We start from the raw sequence: 20,539 nt of genomic DNA on the forward strand, positions 1-20,539 counted from the left end.
ATAAAAATAAGAAATTTTAAATAGTTGATTTGATATTAACATTGATAAATTTTTTTTAAATTTTTATGATATCTTTAAATTTATATTTTATTCAAAAATAAAAATCATTATTGTTTTCTTAAAAACAAATAGAATCGTATTATAACATCGACAGAGACAAAATATATAATAAAACATTAAAATTGAAATGTATCTCGTTGCATTATACAAATATCATTCTAAAAATATATAATATATAATATTGGTCTTTATTCACCGGTACCATCTACCACTGTTAATTCAACCACCCACAAGCCATTTATAACCCAACCACCATCCACCTCTATAAAAGTCGATTTAATTTTTACCTTTTCTACTTTTATTAAAAAAAAGTTATAAACATGAAATAACAACACAAGTTAATAAACATTTTTATAAAAAAAACAAAAGTTGTTTTAGATAAGAAATTCCAAACACATTCAAAAAAATTTATTATAGTATTTTATTATTGTTTTTTTTATTACAACAATATACTTTTAAATTATTTTTTTATTATAACATCATACTTTAAAAAATCTACCCATTATAACAATGGGTAACTTGCTACCTTTTAAACCGGTTAGCCCTATTTTGACTTTTTTACTTGTATGACTTTAATGAGGTAATGTGGATAAGACATTATTTTGATAACTTAATTAAAATAAAAATAAAAACCTATTTCAAATTATTATTAGTGATTTTCATTTTTTATCGCTATGATTTAAAAAATATTTAATTTTTTTGACTTTTTCTTATTAAGTTGCATTTAAATTAAATATTCTAGAGTAAAATAATTCTTAAATAAATATGCTACATTATTTTCGAGATATATTTTGTTTGTAAAAAAGTAACACTTCTTATTTTAAGTTGTTAAAAAAATACATATCTTTTAAAGTTCTCTCTAAAATGTTAACGAAATAAATTGTGTTCTACAATTTTTTAATATTGTTATATTAATAAATAATTCAAAAAAATCTAATTAATTTAATATATTTATACATTAAGTAAAATTTTTTGAACAAATACAATATATTCTTTAAAATATAATATTTTTTTGGTAAAAAAAGGAACAATTCTTATTTTCTTTTTTCAAAAAACACAATTTTTTAAATATTAGCAAGATAAGTTGTCTTTTACTAGTTTTATTAATATTGGTATATTAATGAATAATTTAAATTTTTTATTCATTTAATATACTTATTAAATAACATGTAAAATATCTAAATATTAAAATTAAAAATACATTGTTTAATAAGAACTAGTAGATGCTATAATAAAATAATTTTAAAAATACAATGTTGTAATAAGAAAGTCACATCACTATAGTATATGTGGACAACCTACGTGGACAATGAGGTGGTATGAGAACCTGGTATAATGAGTAAAAATCAAAAGATTACAAAATACTATAATGAATAAATTTTTCAAAGTACAATGTTCTAATAAAAAATAGTTTGAAAATACATTGTTGTAATAAGAAAATTTGGTAGCACAATACTATAATAAAGAAATTTATAAAAGTAGATTGCTATTTTATGCATTATACCATTAAAAAAACAACATTTTTGTATATTAAAATGCATAAATACAAAAGATAATGTATAAAAATAAATAATTACGATTATCGTAATTAATTAAGCTCGGGGATTTTAGGAAAAAAGTTAAGGCTTGACCGGGATTCGAGGTTTAAGCCTTTAAGTCTACGTCATTTTAGGTATTAAATAGTATAATTGGGTTTTTGTACATCTCTCGAACTTAGAATGATACATACTCAACATTTTAATTGTAATTTTATTTTTATTTTTAATTATAACTTTGAATGCAACTTGTTTTTTTTTTTTTTTGAAAGACAAAAAGGAAGGACAAGGAGGAGAGCTTCGGCATGGCCATCACCATCACCAAGCCAACCAATAATATTAAACAAAACGATCCAGCAAGAAGCTAAACACAAGAGGAAACAAAAATCCACAACAACAAACGAAAACAAAAAGAAGCAAAAAGAGACATCCCCAAACAAAAGCCAAGGCAAAACCCAAGCCTAAGACAAGCAAAGAGACTAAACAAGGTAATGAGAAGAAGACCAACTATCCCAATTAAGATGAAACTTATGATTCCTGTTTCCCATCTAAAGCTTGGATAAATTTTGAACACCTAAGAATGGATCTTCACCTCTCTTCTTAGCTTCCGCACCATCCTTAACATGAAAAATTTCATTCCGTCACTTCCAAAGTTGCCAAAGCGCCACAGCGCACACTGATAAGAAAGTCACTTCACCCTTACGATGAGTACCTACTTGTTTGATCAACATTTTAAAATCAGACACCGAGGATAGCCGCAGGGCTTTAAGATCCCACCAAGCCCATATTTTTCTCCAAAGAATGCTTGCCACCGAACAAGAGAAGAAACAATGGTCCATAGTTTCAACACCTTTGCCGCAAAAGATGCACTCCAAAGATTGTAACGGAATTCCTCTTTTTGAAAGATTGAATCTTACCGGAATAGCCTCTTTAAGGAATCGCCAAGTGAAGATGTTTACCTTCTTTGGAATTAAAGGACTCCAAAAAAACGGATCATTGCTTCCAACATTTGTATCAACCGCCCCTTGAATTAATTTGGACAAGAAGTTGACCGAAAAATCCCGTTCTTGTTCCAATTCCACGACCAAATATCCTCACCCGAAGTATAAAAAGCCACATGAGAGAGTTGCCTTTCTAGGGCTTGAAGATCATCTAAACTTCTACCCTTAATCGTTGTTTTCCAATCCCAAGCACCACTCCAAGAACCATTAATATAAGTCCATCTGTCTTTGAAAGAAGCATTTTTATTCCTTTCCATGGCATAAAGTCTAGGGAAAAGGTCTTTCAACTTTGAGCCTTGGCCGATGCTCGCATCTTTCCAAAAAAGAGAAGAAGAATCTTTAGCAACCTTTTTTGAAAACGAAAGGATAACATTCTGACCTGCAACTTCCACATTTTTGCAAGTGTTGACAATAGAAACCCAAACGCTTTTTCCAACCAAAGACCTATTTGAAAAAAACCACTATCCTCACCATAAAATTCAAAAATGACATCCTTCCAAATCGCATTAGAGCTGGACAAGAACCTACATACCCATTTTGCTAACAAAGCAACATTTTTTGTTCTTAAACTAACAATACCCAAACCACCATATGACTTAGGGCTCAAAATTTTCTCCCAAACAACCCAATGTAATTTTTCTCCCAAGCAACCCAATGCAACTTGTTAATAATCAGTGTCGGATTCAGAATTTTTGTCTAGTGGGGTCACCTTTAAGGTAGAGTAAAGGCTCGCAGAGTTGCCCGATGTGTGTTTAACCTAATTACAACGTTTTGAGGGATTTCTAAAGTTTTTTTTGTTGATTTCGAGAGATTTTTTTGGTGTTTTTGTCGATTTCGAATAATTTTTTTGGTTTTTTGGATTGATTTCAATAGATTTTTTTTTGTTAGAGTAACGGTTTCGATTATGGTTGGAGGCTTGTGAAAAAATGTAAGGGGGGAAGAGTGAAAGGTAAATCATGTAAAATATAAATTTTAACCTACAATTTCTTTTTTGACTTTTTGACTGGGGTTCCTTTTCCCCACCTTTTTGCTATTGTGTCCGCCCCTGTTAATAATGTTTTTGAATTTCTATTGCTGTTAATTTTGGCATTATTACATTAATTACAAAATTTTATAAATATATTCTTTTGTAAAAAAATGCAAAATTACTAATGGATTGCTAACGGTTTCCAATAAAAACCATAGCGTTGGATTTATCGGCAAATTTCCAAGGACACTGTTATTTACAAAAAAAAGGTTGTGCGTAGTCTGTTGGTAATATATGCCGATGGTCACTATTATTAATGGGCAATCAGTTGGTAATATGTTGTTAATAAAGTGGCAATAACATCATGATAAAAAATGATTTTATTTTTTATTTTTGATAAATATTAGATTACTTTTCGATGTATTACCGCTGGTACTTTTTGTCAATAGTTTTAATTTCTGTTAATAAAAGTTGTCGGTGTAATTTGTCGACCATATCATATAATACCGATAGACTTTTCATATGGTTATAGTGGTATGTGGTTGTAGGGACAACGTTTTAACTTAATAGAAAAGTCGGTGCTTTTTCAAATATCAATTGACACATCAAAATCACGTAAGAAATATAAAATGTACAACTCGTACGACTCTAAACTTGTTACTTCTTGATGTAATACTCACTCGAAAACGATGGGTGTTAAAATTTCACTTCATTGAAATAAGCATTTGAAGATAAAAACATGATTGATGGAAATATCCAATTTCACCGATCCCAAATTCTTATGTGCCATTCATATCCAACAATCACATGAATACACATTATCAAATTCTTATAAGTGTTTGTTGGTAATAGTTAATATTACTCTTACTTACTGTAATACCCGTCAGATATGTACGTGTGTGTGTATATACATATATATATATATATATATATCAGTGCAAGTTTAATATATATATATATATATATATATATATATATTTATTAAAGTTTGGGTTAGTTTAGGAAGTTGACCAATCTTGAGGGGTTAGTTCTGCATAAATCGTTTTAACTTTGCAATTAATGGGCTTGGGCTTTTGTTTGTAGATTAGGGTTTAACCTAACCCTAATCCCCCTTGTTTAAACCTAACCCTAATTTTTTTAACCTAATTCCTCATCCCTAACCCTAATTCCTCTAATTGTGATAATCGCTAGAGAGAAACCCTAAAAGCTTGGAAGAGTCCATTGATAACCTAGAAGGGAACCCGACGGACAAAAGCAAGCAAGGTTTCACCGATTTCTTGTCGATTCGAGGTAAGTTTTGTCCCATTCTCGAATCTATACATTTAGTAGTTGGGTTATAAATTTTGGGATTGTTCCGATGACTCGAAGGTCACCGATTCGGTCAATAATAATGGCAGCAACTAGGGGTTTGTCAAAATCGTCTTTAAAACCCAAAAATTCTTCTCGTTTTTCTCTCGAATTTGATCTTATGTGGTTTGCATAGTATGGATATATATATATATATATATATATATATTGATAGGATTTAGTTGAGTTTAGTTACAATATTAGTCGTTAAAGTGATTTAGTTTCATTATGCCATCAAGTTATCAGTTAGGATTAATAGTAAGTTTGGGTGTTTGTTTAGGGCATATATAAAGAAATAAACTTGGGGAATCGATAAGTTTTGTGAAGTTTAAGGTACGGATTTTTGATTCCATTCATTCATTTGATTTGTTTACATTTGTTTACGAGCCCTTAAGCTTTCTTTCAACTCGGATTGATTGACTCACAATTATTGATATCCTTTTTGTACCGCATTTTCATTCACTTGCAATTGTTCTATGTCATACATATCGTAAGAAAGCCACTTTCTAATCATGTTAAGTGGATCAATGTTGGTACAAGTATGTGTTTTCTCCAAAATAATACGTTTATTTGTTCGGTAACATTTTGATATGATTTCTACCTCTAAAAGTACATATGTTGGTACTATTGATCGATTATGTATTCTTCGAATTGAGCCTCTTTATTATTACGACTACTTGTTTATTCAACGTAATTTTGTACTTGACTTATGTTTGACTTTTCGTTTGATTTCGTTATTTATTGACCATATGTAAGACGTATAACGTCACATTCGCTGTGACAACTCAACTCTGGGTAACTCGAGCTACTAACCACCTATGGGGGTACCATAGGCACGTCATTGTGGCACCGATGGCGTGACACTAACCGTGGCAGTGTGATTAGTCCACGACGTCTCCTCTTTTAGTGCTCTGTGAAAGCTATTTTGGTGTGATGGATATTTGATTTAGGAGGCGTATGGGTCGGTCCTAGCACATGTGATTCGTTTGTAGGGTGGATGTCGGTGTAGTGTCCAACGCCACATCTCACATTTGGTACGCGTGGATCTGCAGTCCAACGTACATGCCTGTGTGGGCCATATGTCTGACACTTGTCATGTTAGTTAATATGCAAGTGTATGCGTTTTCGAGTTCGATTTGTCCATTCATATGATTTTGTATGATTATGTTATTTGTTGATTTTCTAAGACTTTGGTACTTATTTGGTTCGATATCTTGAAATAATTTTGGCATGTTTGTATTACCGTTTTTCTATATTTGTTTATCCGTTCACTGGGCATTTGGCTCAGCCGTGTTTTCTTCTATTCCTCACGGCAGGTAATCAAGGAGCGGCTAGGTTTTGTGACAGAGAGTAGACCAGAATCTTGGTTCCAAGGATTTCAAGAGGCTTATAGTGTTATGTTAATTCATTTATTGGATTTTATTTCCTTTTTGGCTATTAGATTATATTTTCTTTAAGAGTTGTTTTTGAATTTTCCTCGGTTATTGGAGGATTTTGGAAGTGGTTTGTTTGGAGACCTTTATATCTTATTTGTAGATATATTCAATTTCGTTATTGGAAGATTTTATTTTATTTCTTTGTAATGGAGACTATATTTTGGAGGTTTGTATAGCGGTTCTGTTACGTTTTGAAGTAACCGCCCTTCCTTCGGAATGGGGGTGTTACACTTACCTTATCAGATAAGATTCTAATACATTAAAACGATATTATATGCAATGATTTACTCAGTAAACGATAACCGGGTAAGAGTCGTCACCCTTATATCCTCACTTACCAGATAAGACTCTCAAATCTTTGTCATCATTCTTACCGGATAAGATTCTTGGTACTTATTATGTTCATCCTGTAAGGTAAATAATATGATAAGTGCTTATTACCGGGTAAGTGCTAGGGATCCGTTTGGTTTGCAGGATAGTAATGGATTTGGGAGGATTTGGATCTTAAATCTATTCTAATCTTATGTTTGGTTTGTAGGATTGCTCGGATTTGAAATCATAGGATTCATTTAAAATCCCTTATTTGATGGATTTGGAAATCCTTAGGAGAGGGTTGGTATTTCACATCCCAATCCGGATGAATTTTATAAAAGAACACATCGCTTCTTTAACGTGTGTATACGTGGAGATCTCTAGCATTCCTAAAAATGTGACTTTTTCCCGCAGATCATCGGTGAACATGAAAAAGTCAACTTTCGTTGACTTCCGCCACAAAACCGTCACTGATTATTTAAAAGAAAATGAAAAAAATTCCAATTACCTTTTATATAGGTAAATTTTATTATTAATTAATTAAGAAGTAACTAATTATTTTTAATTAAAATCTGCTGGTAATCTTAATCAATCGAAATTAATTATTTCTTTAATTCTAAAAAAAATATGATTTTAATATTACCACCATTCACCGGATTAACAGGGACACCCCATCCGCCAATTATACCAAAAGTGTTTCATTATTAGGAAAAAACATGATTAACCGGAGGATGGGAGCGTGTGCTGGTAACACCAACATCATGTTTTATTATTTCTTTTTGATAATAAAACATTTATTTGGTATTTTCGGCGGATAGGGGTGTCCGACAGTAATACTAAAATCATGTCTTTTTTGTTTTTCTTTAGTGAACATTTATCCGAAGGATTACTGGCGGACACCCTCATCTGTCACTAATCTACCAGAAAATATTCTATAATTATTTTTTGCATCCCCAGCCGTGGGTAATTAAACAAAAAAAAAACAAATTCTTTATAAACAAACAAATAATTACAAAAAGAAAATTTAAATCACAATCGAAATCCTACGAACCAAACATGATGTATAAATGAATGAAATTCAAATCCATTCTAAATCCTACAAACCAAACACATAACAGAATTCCAAATTCATTCCAATTCAAAATCCTACAAATCTAAATCCCTTCATAAAATCCGAATCCATAAAAAATAATATTGCAAACCAAACGCCTCTGAGTCTGTAAAGATTTCAAACACCTAGAGATGCAATGGTAATGTCACCATTATGTGTATCTTGTTTCTTATATGGTTACTATCATGGTTTTGATTGATTTTTAGGTCATTACATGTGCTTCACATGTATCTTGTATTTGGTGTGATTTCAAATAAGAATGAACTGGCAAGATAATGAGCCGTAAATGATAATTCAGTTCCGAACATACATGGAGGAGCCAAGCATTGTCAGATGTGCATTGGGGTCGAAGCGAACAAAACGGCAAAAGCATGTTTCTGGGTCGCTTATGCATTTGAACAACAAAATACTTATGGTTTGAAAAAATCTCAAGCCAACTCAATCCATACGGGTTGATACCTTTGGTACATCAAAGAATTCTCCTAAGCTTGAATATATATGTTGTGTTTCTAGTCTACTTATAATTTTTTTTTTCATCATCAACCATTTGGTACAAATTATACTTGTTTCTTAAATCTTAAGTATATCGCATTCAATTAATTTTCTCAATTTGCATACACACACACACACACACACACATATATATATATATATATATATATACATAGGGAAGGGTTCAAACGAGAACCCCTGTGATTTACAAGAACGCAAGAACAACCCAATAACCTCATATTGTGATAAAAAATAAAATTAAAAGATTTTTAAAATTTAAATTTAAAAAGATTCAAAAAAATTTAAAATTAAAAGGGTAATAATGGAAATGATATCATCAAATCTTTTAAACACGATCATTATCTTTTAAACACTCATTATCTAGTAAAACGGTTACGAAATAGGTTAGGATTATACTAGGTGTGATAATCATGTGATATAGGTGTAATAATCATGTGATAGGGGAGTTATAATCACCATTATGCATCACTTGGGTTATCGTTTTGGTTAATAAGTTAAAATTTTGGTGTAATCATGTGATAGGGGTGTGATAATCATGTGATATGAGTGTGATAGGGGTGTGATAATCACCATTATACATCACTTGGGTTAACGTTTTGGTTGATAAGTTAAAATTTTGGTGTCATCATGTGATTTGGGTGTGATAATCATGTGATAAGGGTGTGATAATCACTGTTATACATCACTTGGGTTATCGTTTTGGTTGACAAGTTAAAATTTTGGTGTAATCATATAATATGGGTGTGATAATCATATGATATGAGTGTGATACTTATGTGATAGAGGTGTGATATGAAGAAAAGATGTTAACGAGAAGAAGAAGATAACTACCAAGAGTAAAACGTGGAACGTGAAAAGATAATTATGGTTAATTAAAATAAAATAAAAATTATAAAAATTACTTAATTACATTATTGTCCTTATTAAATTATTTATATATAATAAAAGTTAATTTATTAATTAAAAAAGTTTGAGGTTATTGGGTTATTCTCGCATTCTCGTAAATCACAGGGGTTCTCGTTTGAACCTCCACCTATATACATATATATATATATATATATATATATATATATATATATACATACATACATAGGGGCCTAACCAAATGAAAATTGTTTAGTTTGTGGTAACCGTGAGATCTAACATGAACCAATCATTCAATATAATTAATATGATTTCTTAAAATAAGTAGAAGGGTAAATTAGTAAAATTGTATTGAGAATTCAATTTACTTTAATTAGGTTAATATTCCAATTTTAAATAGATTGTCTCTCTCAGTCTCACAAATGGATCAACGGGTTCCTTCCTTCTCCCTCAACTCCGGTACACTACGACGTCTCCTCCCTGTTCATCATATGCCCTCCATAAAGCATCGATTCCCAAAAAAATCGAACGACATGGTAAGTGAGGGTAATGACTCTTACCGGATAAATTGTTGCATAGAAAGCCGTTTTTGTTGATTAAAATCTTACCTGGTAAGTAAATAATAATGTTGAATTTTACTGCTGGATGCTTACCGGATAAGTATTTGGTAAACGGTCCCTAAGTTCCATTTTGAGTAAATTTGGGGAAATTGGGCGGTTGTCTTTACCTCCCTTCACAAAATAAATGTAGGAACCCTTTTAATTGAATGTTACAAAAATGAATGGTTTCGGTTTATAGAGTGTTTGGCATCTTTATATATATTGAGGATTTTGACAAGCTTTGCTTTTGCATTAAAATGGGAATGTTGCCCACTTAATCACTTGTTGCACATGAAATTATATGTGTTGCTATGGTTTAACATTCTAATGCTATTGAACATGAAACTACAATGTAATGGATTAATGGATATAAGAATCGGTTTTGTTGGTTTATGATGGGATTGTCATTTTCGTATTGTAGCTGAAAAGAGGTATTGGGTCATCAAGGGCATTATGGTGTGGGGCTCTTGAAGTTGGACATCGGCCATTAACTTTATGGTATACTTTATACTATAGCGAACGAGTATATGTAGGATTATCGGTGATCTCAGACTGTAGACCGTGTAAGATTGAACTCGATGACCATTGATCCACAGTATGGCTCATCAATACAGATATGTAACTAACAATTGAGGTTTAAAGACTACTAATTAAGCCATCGATTCAACGCGCTTGTAGTTAAACGATTGCACACTAATTTTTTCATCGGCTGGTTCCAAGGAAATAACTTTATTCGAAAACAGAGAAAAGAAAACATGTATGATGGTCCATATATGACCAACAGATGCATATACCTGCAGGCCCCTTAACCTTAAGTTTAAAACTACTCTTCCTCTCTTCCTTATTAAATGATGGTCGTAAAACATTTCCAACTTTATTTGTCAAATCAATAACACTAAGCCTCGGCCTTGAGTGAATTGGCGACGTCGATCACAAATCGATACCTTACATCAGATTTCAACATTCGATCCATGGCAGTGTTGACGTAATCGATCGGTATAACCTCTATATCTGCAGTTACGCCATGTTTTGCCGCAAAATCAAGCATCTCTTGAGTCTCTTTCAACCCTCCAATAGTACTACCACCAACAACCCTCCTACCTGCATGCACTCATAAATGGACCTCTTTAGATTAATTTTCAAAAAAGCCCTTGAAGAAGAGGTTCCAATACGAACAACATTTATTCTTAGCCCATCCATTTTAAAAGCTATATATAGCTAGTTAAAAGCATGCAATAAATTAATGATTCAGCAGTTGACTAAAGTGATGGATTACCAGGAATCAACGAATATGATGAGACTTCAAATGGTTTGGCTTGTGCACCAACAACAACAAGCTTTCCATGGGGTTTGAGTGCATTAAGCAATGATACAATTTCATGAGTTGCAGACACCGTATCAATAATACCATCAAGTGTACTCGTTGCACCCTATTCATAAAAAGTCAAAAACCATCATATATGTATATACATGATCGCAAATCAATTCATATGAAAAAGAAATTAAGGCAGTCAGGCAGGCTCACATTCATCTGTTCAGGGTCTTTGCTGTTTATGAAATGGTCAGCTTTCAGTCCTTTAAGCGCATCTTCCTTCTTAGCAGCGGTGGTGCTGAAGACAGTAACTTCGGCTCCAAAAGCCTTGGCCATCTTCACAGCAACATGGCCAAGTCCACCCAGACCAAACACACCCACTTTCATACCGGGCTTGTCTAGTCCAAAGTATCTGAGAGGACTATAAGTTGTGATTCCAGCACACAGCAACGGAGCACCAGAATCAAGTGGCAAATTCTCCGGCCAACGGAGTACGAAATGCTCATCTGCAACCATGTGATCGGAGTAGCCACCGTATGTCCGTGTACCATCATGGTAGGGGAAACCATAAGTGAGAATCTGTTTTGGGCAGTAGTTTTCAAGATCATCAGCACAGCTTTGGCATGATCTGCACGATCCCACCAAGCATCCAACACCAACTTTGTCTCCGATTTTGAATTTATCCACTTTGGTGCCTACTTCTGTCACCACACCCACAATCTCATGCCTGCATGCATTATGTAATCATCATTTTATGAATCAAAATTAAAAAATTAATATTAATTAAAGAAATGGGTGTTTGGATGTGTACCCTGGTGTAACGGGGTATGTTGTTACCCCCCATTCATTCTTGACGAAGTGAAGATCAGTATGGCAGATTCCGCAATACAGAACTTTGAGTCTCACATCTTTTTCCCCAGTAGCCCTGTACATATATATATATATATATATATATATCACCATCATCATCATCATCATAATTAATTCATTATCATTAACATCCGATTATATCGTAATCATCAACACTGAAACGACTGAATCATGATATAAATACCTTCTGGAGAAGGTGAGAGGGGAAAGTGTTCCAGTATTGTCGTGAGCCGCGTATCCATAAGCCTTAACTGGATGCTCAGATTCTGGTGATTTCGCCATTGTTGAAAGAATCAAAGCTAATTAATTGAGTGTGTTCAGAAATGAAGGTTGATGATGGGTATAAATAGGCAAATTAATTAAGAGAAGAGGTAGCGGAGGATGTTGCCTTTTCTATGTATTCACGCTAGAACCACGAATTTATCATCTCCTTTATTCATATTTCGGCTGCCTCCGTTAACTACTTGGTTTTTTTGAACTTAAATTCGTAGCTAGCTAGCTAACCAACTAAATTTTTTATTAACAAAATACAGTTTTTATTTTTATTTTGGGTTTTAGAAACTTATAACTCACATATTTCCAATTTTACAAAACATGTATGAGTTTTACGTTATATATATATTTTTTTAATTAACCTGAATATCTCGAGCCGACTAATCTTAGGATGACCACCTGCTCTGCAAATAACCCAGACTCATCGCATTTGAACCAATGTGTAACAAGGGAATTTTTATTCCTCCTTGGATTTGAACCTGAGACCTCCAGGTACTTTTAACATTTGGAACCAAACTCAAACCAATCAGACACCATTCTTATGGTTAACTTATATTATCGTTACTTTTGGTTATTAGGGATGTGTAGATCCAATCCCCGAACATGTGAACCTATAATTAGATCCATGATAACCTTGTTAAACCACTTGAATTCACGAGAATTCGTGACATAATATTTGCACAAACGAAATAACATATTGATGTAAAAAAATATACGAGTTTGAATCAACAATTATCCATGTTTTTTTGTCAATGCATGTATTAATTAAATGATAGAATATAATATTTATTTGAGTAATAAAAAATTCTTGAATTCAGGTTTTCTCAGTTTCCGTTTAAATATTATACTTAAACTTCAGTTCTTTTTGTTATTTTTATCAAGAGAAACAAGTTTTTATTAAATACATACATATTTGCTCATAGACAATTATTTGAAGATAGATATGAGACTTATTGTGCTATAAAAGTTATTTTCTAGCGATTACTATGAATTATGGAATTTTAAAATTCAGATTTTGATGTGTAATTAATTTTTTTTACTACATTATATATATATTAAATAAATGTTGTATACTTTTTGTCCGACATATGCTTGTTTAAGACTTTTCCGGTGCCAACTTGTAATTATTATCTTTGTTTGTAGTTATTAGGGATGTGTAGATCGAATCCATGACATGTCGAACTATTAAATCCAAGAAAACTAACACTACTAAAATGGATTACCGTCAAAGAAGTTGGATAAATTGTTGGCGAGAAACTCAAATCAGTGACAGGTTATCAAAGTATTTTATGAGTAATCCATTGATATTTTCTTGAAAAACATCGAATTCTATATATCGCAACTATTGGTATTTTCTGGATGATCCGTCGATAATTGAGTTTTGTAGATAAAAGTCAATTGTTTTGTAATGTAACCGGTTGACACCATGAGAATACTATGGAACCAATTAAATCCAAGAGAACCCCTTTGAACCCGTTGAAATCATGAGAAACCATGAGAACCGTAACATATGACCTTGCACTGATGAAATAACATATTTTTACATATTGATGTGAACAAAAAACATGTGAACTTATATTCAATGATGGTTCATATTTTAAATCTATTACGATCTTGAACGGCTCATTCGATTAGAGAAATGATAGAACATATTCGAGATTTTCGTTTTGAGTTTTCAGTTTTTTTTTTCCATTTGAGCATTGATTGTACGTTGGTTCAAAATTTCTTGTTCATAAAATCGAGCTTAGGGTTTGAATCTAGATTCGTGTGTTATTTTGGCTTGATTTTGTAATTTGATTTGTATAGATGATTTTTTATACTTTTTTACATTATAATATTTGATTTGATAGTGAGTTTCTTACGCCCAACAACTATAAATGGTGGTGGTGGTGATCAGAGCAGATCTAGCCCTTATATAAGGATCGAGGGGAAATGTCCCCAGTTAAAAATAAAAAACGTTTGTTGACTAACTTAAATTTTCTATTTTTATCTCTGTCTTATATGGTTTCTTCCCGGTCTCATATAGTCATATGTTTGCCTCCCCCAAATCTTATCCAAGGTGCCCCCACCTCATTAATTTCCTAGATCCGCCACTAGTGGTGGTGTTGGTGTCGTCTTTTACTACGGTCATCGTCATTCACCGCCATGTTTGTAGTAGAGAATAAAAATGATAAAAGGTTTTTATTTTATTTTATAAATATATACGTGTAATGTTGTAAGGTAATTAGGTGCGGCCAATAAACGAGGACAAAATAAAAAAGCAATAATAATTTTTTTAAATGACGAGACATACTTATATTGTTTTAAAAATTAGTGAATTACTTAAGACCATAAATCAAACTATAATAAAAAGAATAATTGGGTGAACGTAAACACAAAATTATTGATAAATCCTTACAGAATTACGAATTATCATGAAAACAGCAAATCGATGACAATTTTATAATGCTATTTGGTGTTAAAAAGTATCCTTAATACGAACAATATTTTTGACGTTAACGGTCAACGTAAAAAGTGTGGGCAACGTGGTCCGTGACTTCAGGCCGCAGTCAAAGTCGTGTGAATCACATGTGATTTTAGTGGAAAATTGCACGTGATTCGATTATTTTCTTATATATATTTTTTATCTGGTTATTATTCTCGTACAAAGCTAAGTCTTAACTATGAAAGAGAGAACACTATTGAATCTTAACATGTATGTATTTATCACTTAGAAATTTATCGGTGTGATTTAATTTCTTTTCATTTACTTACTTTTCATTCCGTGGTTGGATGTAGGGATGCAAAAAGCCCCTTACCCAATGGGGAACTCGATATTCGAACCCAGTCCTCGAGTTGACCTGGGATGGGGACAGGGAATCCCTGACTTTGTTAACCGACAATTGAGTCGGGGATGGGATATCCCTCAAATCCGATCCCAACCCCGAGTATCTATTAGTAAATTTTTACGTATAGTATATAAATATATGTGTGTATGTATAATATTATAATAATAACGAACCTAATGAGTATATATATAACATATAAATATAATTAGTCTTTATGATAAGAAATTTTTCAAAAGATATTATAAGAGATGTAATAAAAAAGAGATTTTATGTTATGATAAGAAAACCAATTGTGCATCAGTAGATGTCCTTCTAGACATATTATGTTACATGCGATTTGGTTATTTACGCATTTCTTGTAAATTAATGACCGACTTTTCATGTGAACCTCTCTTTCATATATATATATAAAGAGAGAGAGAGAGAGAAAGAGAGAGAGTAGAAGTTTACTTTTAAAACCACGTTATTTGTATAATATAAACCTCATTCAACCGATCATAATTTTTCATTTTTTTTTGTATATTATCATCTTCATTATTTTAATTTTAGAGAAATACATGAACCAGTTTCATTAAAATTTCATTAGGTATTTTATAAAATAATTTCATAATCATTTATAAAACAACTTCATCAAAAAAGTATTATATGAAACAATTTCACAAGATTAAAAAATTTCATGAAATTTTTTCATAAGATTAATTAAACAATGAAATTGACGGATGAGGGTGGTTTGAACGGTTTGTACAAATTGGATAATTTGCATTTGATCGTTCCCCTCTCTATATATATGTATATATATAATTTAAAATTTTAATTGCATATATATGTATAATCTTCATGACTTGAGTTAAAACCCTATTTTCTTCTGCTGAAATCGTGAAACTCTCGTAAATTTGTTTAATTTATTCTTTTTGGTAAATTCAATTATAACATCAAACTTTTTAAATGACTACGGGATAGCCTATCAATTGCTAAGGTAAACATTTATCTTACAATATATATGCATGACAAAAACCGAGAATCTTAATTAATAAGAGATATGATAAGAACAGATGGATTGTTTGGGAGTTGTTGAATGATTTGGTGCAGAATAATTAAGTTGTCAGAATGATTAAGAGACTCTCATGATATAGTGCAAAATGAAATATAATTGTTTGGTAATTGTTTACAATGAAATTAGGCGTTGAATGGTTAAGGGAGACATATGATACAAAATCATTCCAAGGGTTTTAGAACCATTAAAGACAGACTTTTTTTGTCAAACAAGATTCACCTCTTAATGATTCAGATTTTGTCTTTTAATGAAACTATTAAGAGGCAAACAAACAACCCCTTACATGGTAGTCAGGGTGATGACTTTTACACGGTTAACGCCTTATTGGATAAGAGACATTTTCACCAACAAATTTACTATGTCATTTTGATGGTCGAGAATCTTACATCATAATTAAGTGATGGTGGTGACTTCTACCCACTTACATCTCATTTTTGAACAAACAATTTCATTTGAAAAAGAACAGGATAACCGATCTGCATACAACTCGAACCTCATATTATTGCAAGGTACATGGTCACAAATATGTAAAAGATCTATGAAAAGAACATTAATTCATCAAGACCTTAAAGTATCACCCTATTCGGCATTGATTGAATTGGCGATATCGATCACAAATTGGTTTCCTTCATGGAGCCTCTTCATCCGATCCATGGCAGTGTTGACGTAATCGATCGGAATAATCTCTATATCTGCAGTTACGCCATGTTTTGCAGCAAAATCAAGCATCTCTTGAGTCTCTTTTAACCCTCCGATCAAACTACCAGCAACAGTCTTCCTTCCTGTCAAAACCCCATTTAAATACTCAGTCGATTTCATCAAGTTTCAAACCCTAAAAGCAAAACACAATGATCGATTACCAGTAAGCAAAGAATATGATGGTAGTTCAAATGGCTTCTCGGGTGAACCAATAATAACAAGCTTTCCATGGGGTTTGAGTGCATTAAGCAACGATGCAATTTCATGAGTTGCAGAAACCGTATAGATGATACCATCAAGCGTCCCCGTAGCACCCTAATTCACTAGTAATTAGCCATCCAACTCCAAATCAATTATAATGAAATAAAAAAGGCTAGTTCGCTCACTGCCATCTGTTCGGGGTCTTCGCTGTTTATGAAATGGTCAGCTTTCAGTCCTTCAATGGCTTCTTGTTTCTTAGCAGTGTTGGTGCTGAAAACAGTAACTTGTGCTCCAAAAGCCTTGGCCATCTTCACAGCAATTTGGCCAAGTGCACCCAGACCAAACACACCCACCTTCATACCAGGCTTGTCTAGTCCAAAGTACTTGAGAGGACTGTACGCTGTGATCCCATCACATAAAAGCGGCGCACCGGAATCTAGTGGCAAATTCTCCGGCCAGCGGAGAACAAAATGCTCATCTGCAACCATGTGATCGGAGTAGCCACCGTATGTCTGTGTGCCATCATGGTAGGGAAAACCATAAGTGAGAATCTGTTTTGGGCAGTAGTTTTCAAGATCATCAGCACAGTTTTCGCATGATCCGCATGATCCCACCAAGCATCCAACACCAACTCTGTCTCCGATCTTGAATTTCTCCACTTTGGTGCCAACTTCTGTCACCACACCCACAATCTCATGTCTGCATGCATGAATGCATGCATTATGTAATTATCATTTTATGAATCAAAATTAAAAAATTAATATAAATTAAGAAATGGGTGTTTGGATGTGTACCCTGGTGTAACGGGGTATGTTGTTACCCCCCAGTCATTATTCACGAAGCGAACATCAGTATGGCAGATTCCGCAATACAGAACTTTGAGTCTCACGTCTTTTTCACCTGTAGCCCTAGTTAACAACAAAATCCAATTATACATCATATATATAATAATCACGATCGATCATGAACGAAAATCTGAAAAAAGCTTGTTAATTTAGTATTGGGTTTGAGAGAAATGATCAAGATACCTTCTGTAGAAGGTGAAAGGTGAAAGTGTTCCAGAAGTGTCGTGAGCAGCATAACCATAGGCCTTGATTGGATGCTCAGATTCTGGTGTTTCCGCCATTGTTGAATGAATTGAAGGTCGGTGTATTTAGATATGAAGATTGAAGATGGGTATAAATACTTAATTAATTAATTAATTTAGGCTCTCTGCTATTAATTGCTGCTTTTTCCATGCATTCATGTTGGAGTCACGACGAATGTGTAATATCGACCTGTCCTAAATTAATCCTTTATTCATGTATGTTGGCGGCGAACATTAAGAACTTGTTTCCTAGTTGTAATTGGTAGCCGGCCGAGTGGTTAAATTAATTTATATTTATATTATTATTATAAATTATAATTTCTTAGGTTAATAAAACAATATAATTTAATTAATACAAGTTGTTAATTAAGTGATAAGTCCAAATTTATACAAATACATGTTTAAAAGGGGTCATTTAATTTAAGTTAATTTAACTTCTTGAGGCTATTTAAGTTGAAAAGAAAAAAAATTTGATTAGTTGTTTTATGGTCCAAACAGCAGCCAAACAGCAGCCAAACAGCACATAAGCTGTCTCCAAACAGCCCTGCAGCTGCAACCAAACAGCAGGAGAAATAGCAGCTGTATCCAAACAGCCATGCTGTTTCCAAACAGCCTTGCTGCACAGCCCAAAAGAAGCCCAAACAGTAGCCCGTGAAAAGAAAAAGAAGAAGGAACAGGGCTGCTGCCCAGACCAGAAATTGATCGAGAGAGAGAGACGAGGGAGACGTGGTCAGCGAGAGAGAAATCGGGAGATTGTGCAGCAGCCAAACGTGGGTAGAGACGGGAGATCGTGGGCAGCGACAAGAGATGGAGGTGTGCTTAAAGGCTGTTCGATTGGAGCCAGGTAGCGAGGGGCAGAAATCGAAAAGGGTCGAGAGGGACAGCAAAGTGAGGGGGTCGATCGAGAGCAGTAAAGACAGAAACCGAGAGAGGCAGAAATCAAAAGAGGAAACTGTCGATTGAGAGACAAGACCCAGAATCTGTCAAGAAGGTTTTGAAGCTGTCGATTGAGAGGATTTTCTGGGGGAAGCAGAAAATCGAGAGGACGGGTAGAAAGCAGCAGGCTGTTTCGATTGGAGAAGTCGGAGAGTAAAAAGAAGCAGAAGTCAGAATCGATGAGAAGCAGAAATTGAGAGGATGCAGTAAACAGATTTTCAGAATTTTTGGAGTCGATTTTGGATTTCTCAATTTCAGTTCTTTATACTCTAGTGCTTTCTACCATCTGTAAGTTCAATTTCTGTTTAAAATAGAGTTATGAGTTGCTGATTTTCTGATTCTAGTGATGAGATTATAGTTAGTTTGCATTGAACTTTGTTGAGACTTGTTTAACATTGAAACTTAATTGAATTTTATTTGCACAATTCTTGTTCAGAACCGTTGTTCATGTTTGGGATTTTGGTTTTGAGAAGGATCCYTTGAATCCTTTAGCCTAAATTTGAATTGCTAGTTGTGATTAGGAATCYGTAATTGTTCTTAATTTYCAYTTGGTAGCAAATAGTGYATCAATAGATAACCAAGTTCATTGATTTGCATTATAGGACTGTGTAATCTAGCTTAAATGTTCGGGTTTCCGTTCATTAGTTAGGATTGGTGCTTGTTTATTGCGTAAGGCAATTGGTAGGTTGAATTYTACGTCCGTGACTAGAATCAACTTAATCAATTAGGAACTAGTCTACCGAGCTTCTCGTGCTAGTTTAATTATAAAGACAAGCGGAGTGTTTGGCACGTGCCGACACTCACGACCGGTCTAAAATCTATTGAGAAAATGTTTTTATACAAGTCAATGATACATGATTTGATAAAGAACTAGTTATACTCATCATTAGAATTTATTTGTTATTGTTTAAAGTTCTCAATTTATTTTGTATTTTTTTAGGCTTTTTATAAATCATCCAACCCCCCCCCCCCCCATATATATATATATATATATATATGCATATTATTTTCAATGAATTTGCACGCTGTTACGTCTTGGACTTACGGTTAACACCGAGTCCCTGAGGAGACCACCCAACTTATCGCTATCACAAGTGTGTTTTAGAGATAATAAACTTATTTTTATAAATTATATTATTTGCCGGACTCGACACCCGTCATAAAGTTACTCATTATATTGATTTTTTGTAACTAACATTTGATTGCTTTTATGAGCTGCTTCGAATAATTTATAATTGGTTGATTATAAAATTATATTAAATGAATTACTAAATCATATATTGAATTTATATATATAAGTATTATATATCTATACTACATTATAAAGTATTTGGCTAAAACTCTTAAAAACTCTTAAACTCTTAAAACTCTTAAACCCGTTCATCCCCAAACAATTTCACCCCTATCCGATTTCATCCCATAACTGAATTCGTGTAACTAACTGCAGATAAACACAATCAAATACAGGATATATAAACATCTCATTTTAAATATAAAAAATCTAAAATATAATTAGGATAATCATTGAGTTCTA

General features: G+C 32.9%; 2 protein-coding genes across 2 annotated transcripts; both read right to left on the reverse strand.

Moving 5' to 3' along the window:
- Positions 1-10,472: 10,472 nt before the first annotated feature.
- LOC112510821 (8-hydroxygeraniol dehydrogenase-like) lies at positions 10,473-12,215 on the reverse strand. Its single transcript, XM_025116174.1, has 5 exons — positions 12,112-12,215; positions 11,869-11,982; positions 11,271-11,784; positions 11,022-11,175; positions 10,473-10,846 (listed from the first exon to the last, which is right to left on the reverse strand). Exons 1-5 carry the CDS (start codon positions 12,207-12,209, stop codon positions 10,641-10,643), a joined length of 1,086 nt encoding a protein of 361 aa, XP_024971942.1. The 5' UTR covers positions 12,210-12,215; the 3' UTR covers positions 10,473-10,640.
- A 4,345-nt stretch (positions 12,216-16,560) lies between these two features.
- On the reverse strand, positions 16,561-18,108 carry LOC112518104 (mannitol dehydrogenase-like). Its single transcript, XM_025125680.1, has 5 exons — positions 18,011-18,108; positions 17,777-17,890; positions 17,168-17,681; positions 16,943-17,096; positions 16,561-16,864 (listed from the first exon to the last, which is right to left on the reverse strand). The coding sequence occupies exons 1-5, from the start codon at positions 18,106-18,108 to the stop codon at positions 16,662-16,664; spliced, it is 1,083 nt and encodes a 360-aa protein (XP_024981448.1). The 3' UTR covers positions 16,561-16,661.
- Positions 18,109-20,539: the final 2,431 nt, after the last annotated feature.

This window comes from Cynara cardunculus, assembly GCF_001531365.2.
Source record: "Cynara cardunculus var. scolymus isolate 2C chromosome LG 1, CcrdV1, whole genome shotgun sequence".
NCBI lineage: Eukaryota > Viridiplantae > Streptophyta > Magnoliopsida > Asterales > Asteraceae > Cynara > Cynara cardunculus.

Coding starts and splice junctions, on each gene's coding strand:
- LOC112510821 (XM_025116174.1), bottom strand. CDS start 12,209: ATGGCGAAATCACCAGAATCTGAGCATCCAGTTAAGGCTTATGGATAC. Junction 11,983..12,111: donor CCTCTCACCTTCTCCAGAAG/GTATTTATATCA, acceptor ATATATGTACAG/GGCTACTGGGGAAAAAGATG. Junction 11,176..11,270: donor AAGACCCTGAACAGATGAAT/GTGAGCCTGCCT, acceptor TTTTATGAATAG/GGTGCAACGAGTACACTTGA.
- LOC112518104 (XM_025125680.1), bottom strand. CDS start 18,108: ATGGCGGAAACACCAGAATCTGAGCATCCAATCAAGGCCTATGGTTAT. Junction 17,891..18,010: donor CCTTTCACCTTCTACAGAAG/GTATCTTGATCA, acceptor GTTGTTAACTAG/GGCTACAGGTGAAAAAGACG. Junction 17,097..17,167: donor AAGACCCCGAACAGATGGCA/GTGAGCGAACTA, acceptor CTAGTGAATTAG/GGTGCTACGGGGACGCTTGA.